This window comes from Trachemys scripta, chromosome 4 (genome assembly GCF_013100865.1).
Source record: "Trachemys scripta elegans isolate TJP31775 chromosome 4, CAS_Tse_1.0, whole genome shotgun sequence".
NCBI lineage: Eukaryota > Metazoa > Chordata > Testudines > Emydidae > Trachemys > Trachemys scripta.
The window spans coordinates 112,078,665-112,099,147 of record NC_048301.1 but is presented as its reverse complement, the minus strand read 5'-3'; the positions used below and the strand labels follow the sequence as shown (position 1 = coordinate 112,099,147).

At 48.0% G+C, this 20,483-nt stretch overlaps 1 protein-coding gene across 1 annotated transcript in view; it reads right to left on the bottom strand.

Moving 5' to 3' along the window:
* Nucleotides 1-9,489: 9,489 nt before the first annotated feature.
* Nucleotides 9,490-20,483, bottom strand: part of DRD4 (dopamine receptor D4) — a 40,050-nt gene continuing 29,056 nt past the window's right edge. The window contains exons 2-4 of the mRNA XM_034768891.1: nucleotides 19,219-19,331; nucleotides 15,839-16,392; nucleotides 9,490-9,857 (exon numbers count right to left, since the gene is read on the bottom strand). Coding sequence (XP_034624782.1) covers nucleotides 9,655-9,857; nucleotides 15,839-16,392; nucleotides 19,219-19,331 — 870 coding nt within the window. The 3' untranslated portion in view covers nucleotides 9,490-9,654. The remainder of the gene's footprint in view (nucleotides 9,858-15,838; nucleotides 16,393-19,218; nucleotides 19,332-20,483) is intronic.

Below are 20,483 nucleotides of genomic sequence, written 5' to 3'. Positions count from 1 at the left end.
TATTGAAGACTATACATGCACTTTGCTTTTAGACTTGAAATAACTATTTTTATGGCTCCCCCCTCGCCCACCCCGGTCAGGTTCATTATATTGTAAGGGACTTTATCCACCACCACAGAGAGAGAGAAATAGTTTCATACTGCTACTGTTGGAGGAATAGACCCATCTGTTGTGATTTACAGAGGAATAGAACTGTAAGGAACTGCAAAATAACCTTTCAAGGCACTTATAGAGGCTACATTGTGCTGTCAATTAATAAGAATGTAGGATTTTCCATATTAGAATAGCCCACAAGTCCCATATCGTATCAGTGGCCAATATCTGATTCATCAGAGGAAGACAAAATCCCATCATTTACGTGTTATGTTTCTGCCAAAATGTAAACTGGAGGTGCAGATAATTTGTAAGTGAAGATCTGGTGGCACTGCCTTGTAAGAGTCCTGCTGTTCCCCAGACATTCCACCCAGAAAATTACCAGCTGGTTTGGTTTTTTGGTTTGTTGTTTTTTGGCAGGAATTAAAACTTAACTGCAAATGTCTGATCAAAACATTTTGATCAGTTCTAAAGGTAATCAAAATACCCAACAAGTTTCAACAAAAGATTTTTTTGTCAATTTCTTCCCCCCAAAACTCAAATTTTCTCCAAAAATATTTGTCAAAAACTGACCATCTGGATCAGCTCTAATAATTTATATTCTTTCCCCAAATTCCTTCTGCAGCTTAATATGGAAGTGGTGTTTTTCTGCACTTCCTATCCTAAGCTATTGCTACATGAAGTTAAACGAAAGGGAGGCTGCAGGTTTTCAGGAGGGGCAGAAATGATGTCTGGTTTATACAGTCTAGTCTTCTAAAGTACTTTGGCGTACTTTGTGTGTGTCTGTATAAAAGCTGTTATTGGGCCGCATCTTCAGTTCCTACTCAATCCTTAGTGTAATAGGAGTGTTTTATGAATAAGGACTGTAGCAATAGTGAAGCACTAACAGTTCCCATTTCAAGGCAGGTAAAATTATAATAAATATTGAGCAAAGAACAGTCTGTATTACTAAATCATAAGGGTAGCTTACATGAGTTTCTAGCTGTTGAGTTTCAGTGAATTGGTCAGTGGTACCTGTATATTATGAAAGGCTAGTGATTTCTTCAGCCTTTTGAGTTGTCTCTCTGGTATCCACTTCCTTCTGACTGGAAAGGCCACCAGGGCCATTAACTGTGTTTGAGAGACTTTGACCTTTATCTGATGGAGATTAAAGATGGCTCATTTTTAATAAGGTTTAAAGGAGCATTTAGCATATGCGGGAACTACATGTTTTCTGTTCCCATCAGATTTCCCATGATTGGTGTGAGACTCTGGCCTTTATCAGATGGGGACTAAAATTCCAGCTTATTCATGTGAGGTATAAGACTGTCTGTTCAATTGTAATATGATGGAGGATAAACACAGTATTTCAGTGTAGAACAACTGGAAAAGTGGGCAGAGCATGATGATTTTGTGTGTCTGCAATATCTATATTAAGGGGTATAGCTTGAGCTGAGCTGAAGTCCGGAGCATCCCTGTTTGTGAGAGCCTACAAAATGATTTCCAGGCATAAATCTGAGTAGTTGGCACTTCTAGGCTATCTGATTTGTCCCTGCAGTTGAAATGCAGGCACAAATGGTACCCACGGATGTGTCTCAGGGAGGCCCCCCCTTCTGAAAATCCATTTCTAACTGTGAAGAATTCTTTCCAAGGTGGTGAAATAATTGCTTCATAAAGCACTTGAGGTTTTTTGGCTCTTGTGCCCTTACCAACATATTACACAAATATTTTGAGTTTGACTCTTTTTCATTTTAAAATACCCAATGCAGTGTTAGAGTATATTGTGCTTTTATACACCAGGGTTTTCAAAAGTAACTAGATATTTGGAGTGACTCTGTTTTTGGGTCTCCAACTTTAGACACATTAAAGGATTCTGATTTTTCAGCCAATGTGTTGTGTCCACTATCTGAGGATCAGACTCTTTTAAGGCATCTGAAATTGGGCACCCAAAACCATGAGTCACTTTTGAAAGTCTTGGCCATAAAATATAGGAAATGTCCTACATGGGGTCCAAGTTGGATAGTTTAAAAATAGCTTTCTCCACATTTGCTTAGCTATTGTATTGTCTAATTTTTGAGATCTTCAAAAGAGTCAGTTTCTGAAAATTCCTCTCTTCTAGTTTTCTTAATGTTAGATCTGTAGGCATGCAGAGCTCACTCCTTGATAGTGATCAGTTTTTCTTTAAAATGGTTTCTTCTTACACTCGCGTCAAATGAAAACCCTTATAATTTAAGCATAACAAATGTGCAACAAGATGAAAATAAAAAAGTTCTACTGTTTTGCCCAAACACAGACTATCAGTAAGGCTACATCTTCACTGGGGGGGGATCGATTTAAGATACGCGAATAGCGTAGCTGAATTCGACGTATCCGAGCCGACTTACCCCGCTGTGAGGACGGCAGCAAATTGACCGCCGCGGCTCCCCTGTTGACGGCGCTTACTCCTACCTGCGCTGGTGGAGTACAAGCGTCGATTCGGAGATTGATTGTCGTGTCCCAACGAGACGCAATAATTCGATCCCCGAGAGATCGATTTCTACCCGCCGATTCAGGCTGGCAGTGAAGACGTAGCCTGAGATATTCCAATTTGTTACCCTGGTGTAAATCTGGAGTAACGCCATTGAATTCCATGAAGATTATACTCTTGCTATATCGTGCTGTAACTGAGCAGACTTTGGTCCCTGTTCATAGTTACGCCATTTTAACTCTGCGACTGATTTATAGCTCATTGCTTGGTTGCTTATCTGTTGAGTATTGCAGTATATTCCAAATGATTTAATAATATCTTGCATTTGTCGAGCCTTCCCTGCAAGAGATTCTAAGCTCTCTGCACATGTGAATTCAACTTAACTTGACCAAGGTATTATCCCTATTTTATAGATGGGGAAACTGAGGCACGGACTTTGAGACTTGTCCAAGCTAACCTCGTGTATTAGTGGTGAAGCCATAAATAGAATCCGGTGGTGAAATGGAGGCCCTGCTGAAGTTAATGGCAAAACTCCCATTGACTTCAATGGGGCCAGGATTTCACCCCTGCTGTTTTGACTTACCCCCATTCCCCTGCTCTAACCACTTGACCCCACTATCTCCTCTGTCTTTATTGTTAAAATATTTTCATATCCCTTCATTCTGGCCCCAGTTTCCTGCTTTCCCCTGCCAGGCTTCCCACAGCCCCGAGTTTCTTATTTGCAAAATCATTTGGATAAAAAGGCCGGAAACACCAGTCAAACGTCTCATCTAAACTCAGCGGGAAATAACACCCGGGAGATGCTAAGCGTTTCTGGAACACTTGTGGCACGGCATGAAGTCCCTCCTGCCGGGATGTTGTGGGGCTGCACACTCGGATTATCTCAACCGCTACAATTAGCTGCACATAAAGGCACCTGCCATGTTGGGGGAAGCTGACGGGCACAATTGTGTCACTCAAATTGCAGAAGGAAAATCTTACCACCACCCCTGGCATGCCGCTAATGACTGCAGCGCCTCTGCCCGGCTTCAGGCAGTGAGGGAATTAATTCTGAGGCTGCTATCAGAGTGCCGGTGCACGACAAAGTGGGCCAAACTCGCCCCTGGAAGAAGTTAATAGAGTTGCACTAGGGCTGGATTTGGCCCACTGTGGCTCAGGAAGCAAGTGTTCTTGTGGTACAGTGGCAGTCTACAGCCAAAGCAGCATAAGAGCCGACATGGCCCTTCAGGCCACAGTCAAAGTACTTTGAGGCCCTGCAGTGCCTGGGGAAGCCTGTGTTGGGAATGTGGATACATCTTTCTGTTCCCAGCACAAGGGCTAAGGGGGGAGGGAGCAGTGGGGAAGAATGTCCTGGGATTCTGGCAGCAGCAAGTGGCAGTGAGAGGTGTGGGGGACAAGGGAGGGAGTCCAGACGGACTCTTGGGGACAGTGTTGGAGTTAACAGAAAAATGTGTCGCAGCCCACTCAGAATGGTAGAGCTGGCTCTGCTCAGTGAAGCATTCAGCTCTCCCAGTGTAAATGCAGCAGCTGCTACAATGGTCTCCAGCTGCTCAATGTGCACTGGGGGGGGTGCACCATGCTCGCTCTCTATCTTCCCCCCAGCTCCCCAGTGGCCATGCTGGCTGCTCCAGCTGTGTGAAAGGAGGAGAACTGAGGCCAAACTGGTACAGGGAGAGGGCCTGGAGCGCCCTCCTCCCACACCCAATGGCCAAAGGAGAGCTTCTTCCCTCTCCCAATAGGTAGGTGAGAGCACTTGCATTCTTTGTTCACTTCCCAGACTTGCCCCACAGGGGACCCACTCAAAGGACAACCACCGCCAGTGCTATGGTGAGGAAGAGGGAGCCGTCTCAGTGAGGTACAGGGATGGGGGAAGCATGGTGGTGCAGGGATATTAGGCCAGGGATGGGATGGAAGAGTTGCTGGATATGCAGGGAGGGAGGATTTGATGGATAGGGATGGATTTTTGGGGAGGAGAGGGTCTTACCCAGGGAAGGTCATGTGTATCCCTGGCTGAGGGGGCAAACTTTTAGTGTTTAGCCGTAACCTCGCTACGGAAGGTGATGGCCATAGTGTTCAAACTCAGCAAAGACAAAGACCATATTCCCAGACCTAATTTTCCATTAGCACCAGCCATAGGAGGGAAGGGAAAGAGCTGATTTCCACCTACTGCTTTACATTGCAAATCAGAGGTTTTGCAGTCTGCCTCTCTGGATTGTTCAGCGCTTGCGTCATTTTAAGCACAGTTCTGCTCACTTTTAAAAGTGAGCTGCAAAAATAAGTAAACGGGCTTGTGCCCTTTTTTTGTGCTGCTTTAGGATGGATAAGCAAGCCTGAAAGAGTTTAATGAAGGGGGAAAAAGTGCTTGCTTTTTACAGTAGAAAATGATCCCCTATGACATAGGGGAAGTCTTCTCCAACTTTCCCCCTCATGGGAATTTCATGCTACCTCCGCCTCAGCTGAAGCAGTGCCAGCATTGGTGAAAGTGCGAGTCTAGACAAGGCTTTCTGCATCATGAATTAAACTCAGGGAGCTCATAAATTCATGACAGCTTGATGGGGTAGCCTTTGAGAGGGGCTGCTGCTTGAGACATAAAACCTTAATGTCCATTTAACTCTAATGCCTAATTAACACTAGTCTGCATTAAGTGTTCAGTGCTCCTAGCCCCTTCCATTAGGGTGTGAATTTGCCCAATGAATCTCCAAGACACTCCAGCAAAGGCAGAGGAGACCAGATGTGACAGTCCTGATATGTATATGGCCTAAAAAGAAACTTTTGGGGGGACTAACCGTATTGGGAGTAAGCCCTAGGGTAATCCGTTATAAAAATGAGAGCATTGGTTTATCGCTGAGCCTGGCCCTCTTTGCAAAGACGACAGCTAATTAGAAAGGAGCTTTAGCTAGCCTGCAAATTGGCTTTCTTCCACTACTTACCACCCCTGTGTGTTTGTCAGGAAGCAGCAGGGTCCCTCTCATCAGAGAGTTTGCTTAGTATTTCAGGAGCTCATTAGAAAGAATGGAAAATCCAGCTGAGAGAGTTCAGGGGGAAATGAACATCTGGATTCTAATGAAACTTGAAGCATTTAACAGCTTCATATGCAACAGTCTGATGGCTGTGGTACTGTCTGACTAAAATCCTCAATCTGGGGCAGGGCAATTCCCTCGTCTCACAGAAGCAGAGCACTTGTATTTTGTTTGTTCTCCCTTTTATGTCATTTTCAGTGCCCAGATCCTAATGCTCAGCATTTATAATCATCACTCACACATGCACACACACTCTCCACTCCCCCTGCCTCCAGGGAGGTAACAAGGATTCTCCCCCTTTCACAGCTGGGGAAGTCAAGGTATAGAGAGGTAATTGTGGTCCAGTGTTCAGTGGTGTTGAACACCTGAGTCTCTCATCGAGTTCAAAGGAGAACTTGGGCTGCTCGACACCTTTGCCAAATCAGGCCCCCATAAGCGATGTCTCAGTGTAAATCAGTGACAGAACTGACCTGTTCCTGGCTCCTCACCTTGAGCTCTGTTTGCTAGGGCACAGCTCCCTGACACTGCAGTATGTGGGCTGTGTTGAATCTGATGTTGCTCTTTTTCATGTTTTATCTCCTGTCAGAAACCTTGAGTGAGGCTGGAAGACCAGGTGCCAGCTCTTGCCAAGGCTAAATAATAATAATTAATGGAGATATCCCATCACCTAGAACTGGAAGGGACCTTGAAAGGTCATTGAGTGCAGCTCCCTGCCTTCACTAGCAGGACTAAGGACTGATATTGCCCTGATCCCTAAGTGGCCCCCTCAAGGATTGAACTCACAACCCTGGGTTTAGCAGACCAATGCTCAAACCACTGAGCTATTCCTCCCTTAGATGAAGCTTTAGGCCTCATCTAAGCACTGAAGAATGCATTGCTGCAAACTAGTCTGTTTCACTCATGTGTTAGTATGTTAGGCTAGGTCTACACTCCGGGGGGGGGGGGGGGTTCGTCGACCTAAGATACGCAACTTCAGCTACGTTGAATAGCGTAGCTGAAGTTGCGTATTTTAGGTCGACTTACCTGGCTGTGAGGATGGCGGTGTGTCGAGCGCTGCCGCTCCGCCGTCGACTCCGCTTCTGCCTCTTGCCGCGGTGGATTTCCGGAGTCGACGGCAGAGCGATCAGGGATCGATTTTATCGTGTCTAGTGAAGACACGATAAGTTGATCCCCAATAGATCGATTGCTACCTGCCGATCCGGCGGGTAGTGAAGACATGCCCTTAGTGTGTTTAGACCTTGATATGCTTGTAAGTTGCTGCATGCATTAATCTCACTTATAATGTCTTTATCACATGCTATAACATATTTAAATTTTTGCTTTGTAACTATGAACCCAGTCCGAGGCGATTGGCTCCTGCCCATCAAAACTAAATGGGTCATTTTGGGACATCACACCCATAAAGAGAGAGGTGCAAAAGGGCTCGTCCCATCAGCTTGAATTCTTGCAGAAGGCAATACAAATAGAGAGAGGAAAATTTTCTTGTCAGCTTTTTGCTCTTTGGACTCTCACAGAGCTGGAGCTACAAAACCGAAGCAGAGATCCCCACAGTCAGCCCTAAAAGACATGCAGAGCTGACGGATTACTGCAACTCTGTCACCTTTTGGAACCATAGACTGTAACTCATTTGTGTATATATTAGGGTTGTTGATTAATCGCAGTTAACTCACACAATTAACTAAAAAAAATAATTGTGATTAATCGTACTGTTAAACAATAGAATACCAATTAAAATGTATTAAATATTTTTATGTATTTTTACATTTTCAAATATATTGATTTCAATTACAACACAGAATACAAAGTGTACATTCCTCACTTTATATTACAAATATTTGAACTGTAAAAATGACAAACAAAAGAAACAGTATTTTTCAATTCACCTCATACAAGTACTGTAGTGCAATCTCTTTATTGTGAAAGTGCAACTTACAAATGTAGATTTTTTTTTGTTACATAACTGCACTCAAAAAAAACCAAAATATAAAACTTTAGCGCCTACAAATCCACTCAGTCCTACTTCTTGTTCTTGTCCAAAATATATGGCATAATGCGGGTAAAACCATGGTGCACGAGACATACAATTCTTCTCCAAGGAGTTCAGTCACAAATTTAATTGACGCATTATTTTTCTAAAAAGCATCATCAGCATGGAAACATGTCCTCTGGAACAGTGGTTGAAGCATGAAGGGGCATACAAAGGTTTAGCATGTGTGGCACGTAAATACCTTGTAATGCCGGCTGCAAAAGTGCCATCGGAATGCCTGTTCTCACTTTCATGTGATGTAAATAAGAAGCGGGCAGCGTTATCTCCTGCAAATGTAAACAAACTTGTTTCTCTTATTGATTGGCTGAACAAGAAGTAGGACTGAGTGGATTTGTAGGCTGTAAAGTTTTACACTGTTTTATTTTTGAATGCAGTTATTTTTTGTACATAATTCTACATTTGTAAGTTCAGCTTTCATGATCAAGAGCCTGCACTACAGTATTTGTATGAGGTGAATTGAAAAATATTTCTTTTGTTTTTTACAGTGCAAATATTTGTAATAAAATATGTGAGCACTGTACACTTTGTATTCTGTGTTGTAATTGAAATCAATATATTTGAAAATATAGAAATCATCCAAAAATATTTAAATAAATGGTATTCTATTATTGTTTAATGTGATTAATCGCTTGATAGCCCTAGTATATATGTTTGCCTGCTTTAACCTTGCAATAACTATAATTTCTTTTCTTTTAATCTTTTGTTAGTTTATTTACCGCGCTGGCTACAGGCATTGTCTTTGGTTTGAGTTCAGTTGACCTGGGGTAAGTGACTGGTCCTTTGGGACTGGGAGTAACCTGACTATTTTGTGATCTTTGGTGTCTAGCAACCATCTATTTCTAAGGCCAGCTTGCCTGGGTAGCAAAATAGAGTGGAAAGTGCAAGGGGTGTGTGTGACACCATAGTAGGACTGTTAAAGTGCTTTAGGAGTTCACACATTTCACCAACCCCATAACAAGTAATTATAGAACACACAACCAGTTTGGGGTCCCTGCTCTGCTTCTTGACAGTCTGTCCTGAAATTGGCAGGAGAAGCTGTCATTGGATGGATGGATGCTGGCTGCAACAAAGCAGATAGTTTCACAGTGTGGCTAAGAATCTGCCTTGGAGGCCTGTCCCAGTGCAGTGGGGCTGGAGGGCCCCAATGTAGCAGAGCCAGAGTGGGCCAGGATTTCTCCAGGGGAGCAGTAGCTCTGTCGCTTTTAAGGGAGAGTAGCGTTCACCTTTGTCTGCACTTGGCCAGCTTCATGCCTGGCACAACGGGGGCACTAACTACACTCCCGAGGTGCAAGGAGTACTTAGCAGAATGGTTTAATCAACATGGCAATCATCAGGGTTTAAAATATTTTCTCTTGTGCTCTAATACATGAATCTGCATTTTCCACTATTTCCCTGATCAGTACATAATCCCCACTGAAGAGTCACACGGCAGCAGTGCCAATAGGGGACGCTAATCTGTTAGTATTTAAACTTGCACCTCCTTCCTTCTACAGTAGGTCACCTGGTCAACTTGCTAAATGCTACAGTGAGCGCCATGGGGCCAGTGCACTTTAATGTCTATCCACCAGGATGCTGGGGTAGCCCTCAAAGCAAAGGGGGTGTAGGAAAAAATTGGACCCCTCTCAATTGTCTTCCCCCAAGGGTATGGAGAGGCACCGTGTGCCAGTCTCATGCCTTCCTCTGAAGTATCGGGCATTGGCTAGTGGAAGAGCCAGAACAACAGACCATAGGCCACTTTGGCTGTTACACAGTCTCTCTCTTTTGGCACCTTCCAGATCTTTACACTGCAAACTGACCAGAGGCCCAATTTTTATTCCCGCATATTAACAAGTGCATCAGGCCGTGGGTACTAGACTCCATGGACAATTCCTCCCAGGATTGGGGCAGGCTGTTGTGCTTTCAATGTGCATGGAAAAAGTGTAAAACACAGGAACGTAGCAAGAAATCAAACTTTAATGAACTATACAAAAAAAACCAACACTGGGTCATCTTTACTCCCTGCTGTGCCCTGTGCTTCAGTTCCTCCCTGACTCCAGCAGGTGCCAACCTTAGCAGAAGACATGCAAAGCTTTGCGGAAGAATTTCCTGAACTCTGTGTTGAAGATGGTGTAGATGATGGGGTTAAGGGCACTGTTGATGTAGCCCAGCCAGGTGACAATGCTGATGACCTGACTGGGGATGGTGCAGGATTTGCACAGGGCTCTTGTTATGTGTACTACAAAGAAGGGTGTCCAGCAGAAGAGGAAAGCGCCTGTGAAAGAGAACAGACAGCAACATCAGACACTGCACACAAGTACCATGGGATGGGGTGGGATGGTATAGGTAGATCGTGGGTTGATAGATGATGCTGTGTAACCCAGTGGAGGGGTCACAGGCTAACTGAGGAGACCTGGGCCAAGTCACTTCATTTCTCTGTGAAATAATTCCTCTCAAGACACAAATAGCGGGAGGGTGTCTCTTACAGCGTGTCTGTACCATGAGGTCTAGGCATTACTGTCAAATACATATTACAGACTGTACCCTCTGGGGATAGTATTGATACAGACAACAGAGTAGGTGAGCCAACATCTAAAGAGCATGAGATCCTGAGATTGTATTGTGCTATTAGAGAATTGCCATGCACCTGTCTAGCTTAGTAGGGCTTGGGGGCTAAAGAAGGCGTTACAGAGATGGAAATATACACAGACATAAATGGAGGAAGTGGGAACCAGGACAAGCATTAAGCAACCTCTCTAGCCATCTCTTGCTGCATTATTACAGGCACAGATCAAGTGTGGTGCCAGCATCAACTTGCACATCAAAAGGAGGGGATACCAATCAATCACCTAGTGCAGGGGTTTTCAACCTTTTCCATTGCAGGATGGTTAAGACCCACTGACTTTGTCATGACCCCTAAGTTGAGAGCCCACAGCCTAGAGAAAAATAAGTATCAGGGTATTGGGTTCAACTTTGTGGTTACAGGTTGAATGTAACTGCTGCCTTTCATTCAGAACGTGTGTGATTGAAATAGCAGTCTCCAGCCGCCAACCACAGGCAGATACAAGGCTGTCCAGATCTGCTCTCCTGGGCAGAGTGGTTTGCTGGGTACTGTTGTGGGCTAGGGGGAGTATAAGCGAAAGAACAGACTGGAGAAGCAGGGTGTGTGTCACACACTGTGTGACCCTGACAGAAGTCTGGAAAAGGGGCTTCTGCTCTGGTGCTGACTAAAGAGGCTTTGGACTGCAAGCAAAGAAGCTCTCTCGTGTTCAGGCAAACGGGACTTTGTCTGTTGTTTGTAATAAACCCAAGAGCATCAAAGGACTCCCTGCCTCCATTGTCAATTTCTCCTTACAGAAACAACTCAACACTTTGACTAGATGTTGTGGGTTGAATGAGGGCAGGTGAGAAGGTGGAACAAGCGTGGAAACTGGAGGGCAGATACTGCCCTTGGCAGCACAGCCTGTGATTGCACGGGGGAGCTGTGCGGCAGTATCCAAACACAGCTTTTTACCTGTGGTAGGGGGTGGGATGTTTTGGTGGTAGCTGCTGAATATATTCCACACACCTGTGTCAATAGGCAGTATATTTCTCTAGCTGTAACAGGAGGAAAGCGACCACATTCTGCGGCTCACCCTCTGACCTGCAGCAGCAGCAATGGTGGCTGCTGCACAAAGAATTACCGGCCCTGCGGTTACAACACTGTGTTTGGTGAAATCATTCCAGGAAGTGCTAGCAAATGCAACAAGCGTGCTCCTTACTTCATCTCATGCTCTACTCCTCCGCTGTGCTTTCCCAGCTTCTGCTGCCAGAGAAATGCATAAGCAGGCTGGCACTCCGCTCGCCAGGACAGTGACAATCAAATGCAGCCCTATTCAGCTCCCACCTAGGGTGTGTCTGATTCTGCAATCCTGCACCAGCAGGAATTTAGGGGTTCACTAGCCTCTAGGGCAGTCCCCCCCTCCAGGGAGAAGGACCCATGTATCCACCTACTCAGAGATGAACTGGATTTTAAGTGATGAGCTGTTGTTACTCCATCCCCCCCAGAGGAGCTGTGCTCCAGGGCCCATAAGGCAGGGAAGCAGCTGTTCCTGAAGACTGCCCTCCTGCAGAGCGCCGCATTCAGAGCCTCTTGGGGGATAGGATTTCACCCCCTTCGATCAAAGGGCCAGCTCTGGCTGCCTTGCTGTTTCCAGGCCCTTTTACTGCAAAGAGGGAGGCGCTCATGGTGGGCTGAACTTTACCCCATTTATAGTGACTGAAGAGCAGGACAGAACAGGCCCCAAGTAGATGGGCTGAGGGAGGAAGCCTGGGCTTACTGCTCAGGCACTGGCCTGGTCCACAGCAGGGTGGCTTTCAAGTCCCAGCTCTGCTATAACGGACCTGTGTGACTCTGGGCTTGTCACTGAATCGCTCTCTGTGCCTTAGCTGGCAAAGGCGCGACCATCCCTTGGAGGTAGGGTAGTTTAAATTCATAACTGTGTGGCAGATGCTCAGATCCTAGAGGCCACAGAAGCACTTAGGTCGGTTTCCCCTAGCAAAGGTCATGTGAAGTGCCAGCTTCCAAATTTCCTCCACTAAAAATCCTCATCTGACCTGCTGACCCACTGGCTTGGTTTGGATTGCAGCCATCCGTGCTCTACCCCTTCATCAAGTTGTAGATTAAGGCCCATTAACCCATCCAGGTGGCCCTCCTTCAGCTCAGGTTTTGCATAGTTGAGACACAAAAACTACCCTGAGTCATGCTTTGCTAATCAAAGGGCCTGTAATGCCAGTCTGATTACAGTTAACTGGAGTCTTAAACTGGTTTCCTGATCACTGTAAAGCATTTCAGGATCCGAGACACGCAATCTGGTAGTTGGAAGAGCATAAACGTTACAATAGGCTGGAGCGTGGGTTGGGTCTGGCAGTTCTCAGTGGCCTGGCTTTGTTCCCTAGCTTTGCTGCCTGGAAGGCCTAAAAAGTCAACATTCTCTCCTGGTACTCTTGAACCAGCGAGAGATTGTTGTTATTAACAACAGTGACTTCTTGAGCATGCAGGACTGAACAGTGGGGGGAGAGAGGGTGCAACCCCACTGTCTTTGTGGCCCTTTGACACACCTGTGATGAGGGTCTCAGTGCTGCTGCACATAGTTGTACATGATACTCTCATGGAGTTACTCAAAATCTCTCTGTTGGTTGTACATGGATCAATTACAAGAACAGCTGGACTCCTGGCCTTCCTGGAAAGCTACTTCAAGAACAAACTGACCCCCACCCTCTAGACCAGGGGAGGGCAAACTACGGCCTGTGGGCCACATCCAGCCCTTCAGACCATTTAATCCGGCCCTCAGCTCCAGCCGGGGAGCAGGGTCAGAGGCTTGTCCCGCACCGTGCGGCTCCCAGGAAACAGCCAGCATGAGCCCCCCTCTGGCTCCACAATTCCCAGCCAATGGGAGCTGCAGGGGTGGTGCTTGTAGATGGGGCAGCGCGCAGAGCCGCCTGGCTGTGCCTTGGAGCTGGAAGGGGGCCATGCTTCCGGCAGCTGCTTGTGGTAACCGCCACCCAAAGCCTGCACCCTGAGCCCACCCCTGCGCCCCAATCCCCTGCCACAGCCCTGATCCCCCCTCCTGCCCTCCAAAACCCTCGATCCCAGCCCAGAGCCCCCTCTTGTACCCCAAACCCCCCATCCCCAGCCCCCCCAGAGCCGCACCCCCCCATACCCCAACAGCCTGTCCCAACCCTGATCCCCCTCCCACCCTCTGAACCCATTTGTCCCAGCCTAGAGCCCCTTTCCTGCACCCCAAACCTCTCATACCCACCCCAGAGCCCGCACCTCTCCCCCCGGTACCCCAACCCGGAGCCCCCTCTTTCTCCCTGAACTCCTCATTTCTGGCCCCACCCCAGAGCCCGCACCACCTCCTGTGTCCCTACCCCCAATTTCATGAGCATTGATGGCCTGTCATACAATTTCCATACCCCGATGTGGCCTCAGGCCAAAAAGTTTGCCCACCTCTGCTCTAGACCCATAGGGACGTACGGACACCCCCCCCCCCCCCAGACTGCATCCTGCCCTTGTGACCAGACAGGAGGCTGAGCAATAACACCATGTCTAAACTAGCTAGCTTACAGCGGCACAGCTGTACTGATTCAGACGCACTGCTGAACAATCGCTTGTGTAGCCGCTCTATGGCAACAGGAGAGAGCTCTCCCGTTGACATAATTACTACCACCTCCACGAGCGACTGTAGCTGTGCACACTACCACTTATGCCAGTGAAACTTGACGCTTGGGGCGGGGTTCACACCACTGAGTGACAAGTTTTGCTGACTTAAGTGATAGTGTAGACATGGTCTAAGTGGTGGAATAAGTTGTCCTGCTACATCATCCAATCCCTGCCTTTGTGTACAGTGCACGTCAATAGGAGACGGCTCTTGAACCAAACGTATCTCCTGCAGCATGTGGTGAACAGTCATGATGCTGATGCCTGAGTGTTTAGTCCTCACGTGACAGAAAAGCCTCCAAGGAGATAAATAAGGGCAGAAAAGGCCCTTGAGTCATTAGCTTGTTGGGATTCACAGATTTTAAAGCCCAACAGGACCATCTCTTGCCTAGCATGAGCTCTCTACATCACCTCATGGCTCCTGCAGCAAACCCAGCAGCAGCTTGTGGTTGAGCTACCACAAAAGCTTTTAGCCAGCAAGCCAACTCTGATTTAAAGACTCCACCACATCCCCACTCCTTAGTAGTAAAAAGCTGTGTCAATTTCCAGTTTGAATTATTCTGGCTTCCAGCCAGGGGCTCTCACTATGCCAGACAATCATTGCGCTGCCGAATGAACTCACACAAGAAAAGAGTAAAAGACAAACACTATCACCTGTAGGTGAACACTTTTCACAAAGCGATCCTGTCAGCCCTCATCCTCAAAGGAAACCTGCACAACAATTTCACAAGACAAGCCTGGGAGCTTAAATTCATTACTCTGCTAGAGCAGGTCTACATGTAAGCGCTACAGCAGTGCGTAGGCGCTGATGCAGCATTTTAAGTGAAGACGCTCCTGGCGGCACAGTTAAACTATCTCCCCAAGAGGAGGTAGCTATGTTGATGGGAGAAGTTCTATATCAGGGATTTGATTGGTATAAGTAAGTCACTCAGGGATGTGGATTTTTCACACCCCTGAGCGACATGGTTCTATCAATAAATATCTATATCTATAGTGTAGCCCTGGCCTTCATGGACTGAACAGACACACTGGATTTATGGCTTATTACAACAATCTGTAACCCACTAACCCTCTCTTTTTGTCCTCTGACTGCAGAGGTGTTAATGGACCACTCTACCCTGAATGGTCCCTTACAATATGTGCCAACTACTTCTGCTAAACAATTTGTCCCACCTTGTGTTTTGCTGTGATGCTGGGAGTTCCCCTTTCTCAGACCTGAAGAAGAGCTGTGGGTAAGCTCAAAAACTTGTCTCTCTCACCAACAGAAGCTGGTCCAATAAAAGATAGTGTCTATCTATGCCTTCAGCTATCAGATTAAAGAGCTGTAAAGGTTTTAGGATAAGCATCATCATTAGCCATAACAAGAGAGGCCAGCATGGATTTCCATGTGGGAGTATGAGTATTTTCAGACAGGGGAGATGAGATGGGATTACCCCTGGTCAGAGCAGCTTTGCTTCCCTCACTTATTGCATTGCAGGTCACAGCAGTTGAGCCAGGACGGCTAGAGAATCATTTCTAGTTCTAGGCGCTCGATTAGTCATGATGATCAATCAAACCTCCGAAACTGCAGGGCTAAATCATAGCTCTGCCCTGCACCCCACACAGGGGGCAGCACAAGAAGCTGACTTTGCCTCTTCCACCCTCACTTTGGTGGGGGTGGGAGGAGGAGGAGGAATGCACTTGGCAGGGCACACCTTCCCCTGGCGTGTGCATGAAACACCAGGTGAGATCTTAGTCCAGGTGTTCCTGAGGCAATCAAGTGCCAATCCTGGCTAAAGGGTGGGTGGGAAGAAGGCCACTGGTGCCCTGTTAAAATACAAGAGCCCACATGGGCCAGATTTTCAACTGCACTCAGGACCAGATTTACAGGTGCTTAAAAAAAGCCAACAATTGGCTTTGGATTGGATTTTCAAGACAGCACGTGAATTAGAGACCAATTTTTAAACACAGATAGCTCCCAATGTACCAAGCCTTTCTGAAAATCCCAGCCCCAGTGTAACCCTCTCCCCCCCTCCACTGTTCTAGCATCCACGTAATGAGGACCATCCACTCACCGACCACAACCGGCAGCACCTTCATAGCCTTCCTCTCACGGCCATTGATCTTGGCCTGTTTCTGTTTGTGTCCCGGGTGGGAGTACTTGAGGTGAGGGTAGGAGACAGTCTGGATGCCACTGTTCATCACGTACCCCCTGGGGAAAGAGCACTCGGAGCGGTCATACAGACTGCACTCCTGCAGCTTGATCTCAGCCTGCTTCCTCTCCATGAGGGGAGGTGGGCAGCACAGCTTCCTGCCGCCCGCATACAAGCTGCTCTTCAGCTTGGCCTTCCTGGCCTCCTCCCACCGCTTGAGTCCCTGGAACATGGCACAGTAGAGAACCAGCATGACTGGACAGGGGATGAAGAAGGAGCAGATGGAGGAGTAGACAATGTAGTTGTTGTCCTCCAGCTGACATAAGGTGGGGTCCCTGTCTGGGACGTTGTTGAGGCCGAAGATGACTGGGGATGCCACGGCGAAAGCAAAGATCCAAGTGGTGGAGATGAGGATCAGCTGCCGCAGGTCGATCTGCTGCCGGTTGTAGTTCAGCGGGATAGAAACGGCGATGAACCTGTGACAGAGAGAGAAAACAGGGTCAAGGCTGGTAGCATGGAGCTGCCCTGAGCTGGGAGAGTGGTGCCGGGAGAGTGGTGCCAGCAGAGCGTGTCCTCTTCTCCCACCGATCACTGTGCGAGTTGCCTGGGCAATGACTCTGACTGTAAATGGAGCAGTCAATGTTCTCCCAAACCCAACCCTGCATCAGGCTGAGATCCTGCTGTTGGCTGGGACCCTTTCTTCCCCAGCACGTTTAGGAGAGCGCCATCAGACTATTAGGCTCCATCTACCATGAGGCCATTCCCAGCAGTATTGCTATGTTGATGTACCCAAATCCTCATCACGCACATGGCACTGGCACAAAGTGGAACAGGCACAAAGTGGAACGTGGGGAGGGATAGCTCAGTGGTTTGAGTATTGGCCTGCTAAACCCAGTGTTGTGAGTTCAATCCTTGAGGGGGCCACTTAGGGATCTGGGGCAAAATCAGTACTTGGTCCTGCTAGTGAAGGCAGGGGACTGGACTCGATAACTTTTCAAGGTCCCTTCCAGTTCTAGGAGATAGGATATCTCCATTAATTTATTTAGCAGCCCAGAGCCAGTTGCACCAGCGTTAGCCCCCCATGGCACCTGTGCAGTGTGGCACAATAGGGGTTTGTCCTGCTGTTTCTACATCCATGGTGTATCATTGGTGTGAATTCCCTTAACATAAACAGGGCTTTAGCTTCTCTTCAAGACAGGACAAATCTCATCTCATCCCTGGGTGACATTCTATGACTTGTGCAGGAGCTCAGGCTGGTTGGTCACCCAATGGTCCCTTCTGGCCTTAACATCTATTATTCCTGCCATTTTGGGGGGCCATGTTTGGTGATCAAAGGATGGGAGGGAAGGTGAAATCCAGCCATTTGTTTGGGTGACATTCACTGCTTTGTTCTAGGGTAGCTGCTTCCTCGGTTCGTCCCTGACCCCACTTCGACACCCGCCTCCTTCACCGCCCCTATTCTCCATCTAGGGATGCTCAGTTCCTTCCCAGGCTGTCACTCCCTCTAGCACACTGGCTGCTGAAGCCCTATGTGGTGGCACTGCCTCTCCCCACATCATTCCCAAGAATATGGTGCATCATACCCACAAGTGCTACTCGGTGCATGAGCTCCTGATCTCACTGCCACCTCCCATCCCCAGCACGGTATTTATTTCCCACCCTGCACGGCAGAAGGAAACAGCATGGTTCCCCGACAACAGGAAAGGGGCACTTTCTCAGCTGCCTTCCCCTCACCCTAATCATTACTAAGAGTTCCCACAGTTGCCGCTTTCTCCCCTAGAGAGAGGGTAGCCATATCATTCCAAGGTTGGGTTTCCCATATAGCAGTGTAATTAATACACGCCCACCCACACAATCTGCTTTGTACAGAATGCCGTGCCTGTGTGCCCCGCCACCAACTGGGATTTTAGCGTTCACCTCACCAAGACTCCCTCAATATAAAGCCTCTGCAGTGTGGAGGGGATAGTGCATTTTACTGTAGGTCACCGAGCATGTGCCAGATGGCAGCAGCCAGGTTATTAATGTGGATCAGTCAGTTCTGAGCCAGCAAAGCTTCTCCTTTCCTCACCGCGGGTTCCAGACAGCTGTTGTCACTTGAATTCATGAGGCAGATGATGTATGTGCAATAACCCATGGTGTTTAAGACACTGACCATGGATTAATAGCCACAGCCGGCAATGGCAATGTAGCGAATGTACTCTCAGACAGAGTTATTAATCCTCCGTAAATAGGTTCTCAACTCTTATTTTGCTGACACGCCATAGCCGGCCTATTGAAATGTAAATGAAATGAGCGCCTGGGGCTGTAATTAAATCTTCTAGGGAGCTATTCTTGTTACACGCGTGCTCCCAGGAGGAGGTCAGGCTGGTGTTTGGAGCACTGGGACCACAGAGCAAAGAGCGAGCTGAGCTCTGCAAAGGGCGCTTTATGACCAAGTGATCACTTCCCAGCTGTTTCTTACTCATCCCTTCTCTGGCCCGGCTAACGGATTTCTGTTCAGGAATCGACCGTCACCTCCAAATCCCCAGGAAGGACAACCTTCCTGAACAATAAACAGCCTTTTGTGATGCAGCAATAGCCTGCCGCTGCCACCCAAACCATCCAGCCCTGCTACGCTGGGTTCTGCTCTGCTTATTTCAAAGTGATAGGCAGAAAACCAACACGGAGCCTTGCCACCAAGGAACAGGCGACACCTGACCAGCTTTCCCAGCCTCAAAAACAAGAAGGCATCCAACAGCTGTTTGGTGGCCTGTGTGAAGCGTGTTTGGTCTGAATCCAGCTTCTGGTATCTATTGGCCGTCCAAGCAGAGAGGCCAGGACTGAATGGGCCCTGAGACTTAACACTCCGCTTACCCCAGCTTGGTCCTCTGAGCTGGGAATTAGGGCAGGACTCTGGAATCCAAGTGGCTGAAGGCTTATTCTAGACATAGTTCACTCTCTCAAGTCAAACCCAACAAGGGACAGCTCTCAGCCTGATTTCTGCCTTTGGCATCACTATTAACTGCTCCCAGACTGCTTGGGCTCCAAGCCTTGGAGAGATGAGGGAGCGAATCTCCACCAAAACTGGTGCTGGAGATAGGGGAAATAGATTCAATCCAAGAGAGACTTCCCTAGGGGGAACAGGGCCTGGGATTCCTTGCATGGCAATGAAGAAAGTCCCAGCCAGTCTGACCTCAGCACCGCTTCAATGCAGAAGGAAGATGGGGAAACATCCCTTCAAATGATTTTCCAGGGGAAGGGCTGTAAAAAGCCCAGACAAGAGACAAGCTCGGATGGGCTAAGTAGCTGGGGGAGGTGCTTACCGATCCACACTGATAGCACAGAGGTTGAAGATAGAGGCCGTGCACAACATCACATCCATGGTCATCAGAGCGTCACACAGACCTGTGCTCAAGGCCCACACTCCTCCCTGGAACTGAAGGCAAAGAGAGAGGGGCAGTCAGTGCATGTCAGACCCTGACGCCGCACAGGGCTTTGCAGGTCATTATGGGTAGCCAGATTCGCACTCCTCGCTAAAAACAGCTGTGCGGATATTGCAACTCGGGCAGCAGCTTGAGCTAGCTACCCCAGCTCAGATTCAGGGGGCCAGATTGGCTCAGGCCTGTGCGATTAGTAGGGATCTGTGCACTCTGGAACTATAAGTATCACTTCAACATGTTTTAATAGGGGATCCTAGACACATTCACAAGGTCTGGGATTGTCCTAGGGGAAAGAAAAAAGGTTTAAAATCAGGTAATCCCTGCTCCATCCTAGCTATAATCCCCCACTGAGATGACGTCCACGCAGGTGGCTTATTCACACATTGTAGATCACAGCTTTGTTATCCCTTAATTTTTAGCCAGGCTGGAGGTTCACGCTAGGGTAAGGTTAATGTTTCCACCCAAAACACCACCCAGCAGAAAAACTGGGATACAATACAACAACTGCTGACTGGAGTGGGGGGGAACCCACCTGAAAGTCATTTTTCATCAGGGTTCATAACCACCACCCCTGAGCCCTCAGAACAAACAGGTCACTGATTTAATCTGAGATGGGTTCCCTAGTTAATTCACAGATCCTGAACCCCAAAAAGTAATTCCTCTTTCGCTTGGTCTAAGTATGAATGCCCCATTTGTAAAAACTATGCAGATAAATTACTACTCATTACTACACAATTATTTTACCCTGACACACTAGGTAATGAGCAAACCCTCTGGGATAGGGTTACCATACGTCCGTTTTTTCCCGGACATGTCCGGCTTTTCGGCAATCAAACTCCCGTCTGGGGGGAATTGCCAAAAAGCCGAACACGTCCGGGAAAATGCCGGTCGGGCACTTCCCCTCCCGCGGCTGCTCTGCTCCTCCCCTGACTCTTCGGCTCTGTTTAAGAGCCGAGCGCTACGGACTTCGGGCAGCCCCCATACCTCCGGACCCTGTGCCGCCGGAGCCCGGGAGGAGAAGTGCCCGGCCGGGGGCGCAGGGTCCGGAGGCACAGGGGCTGCCTGAAGCCGAGCGCTACCGGCTTCACGGTTTGCCGGGCAGCCCCCAGACCCTGCGCCCCCGGCCGGCGCTTCCCCAGCGCAGCTGG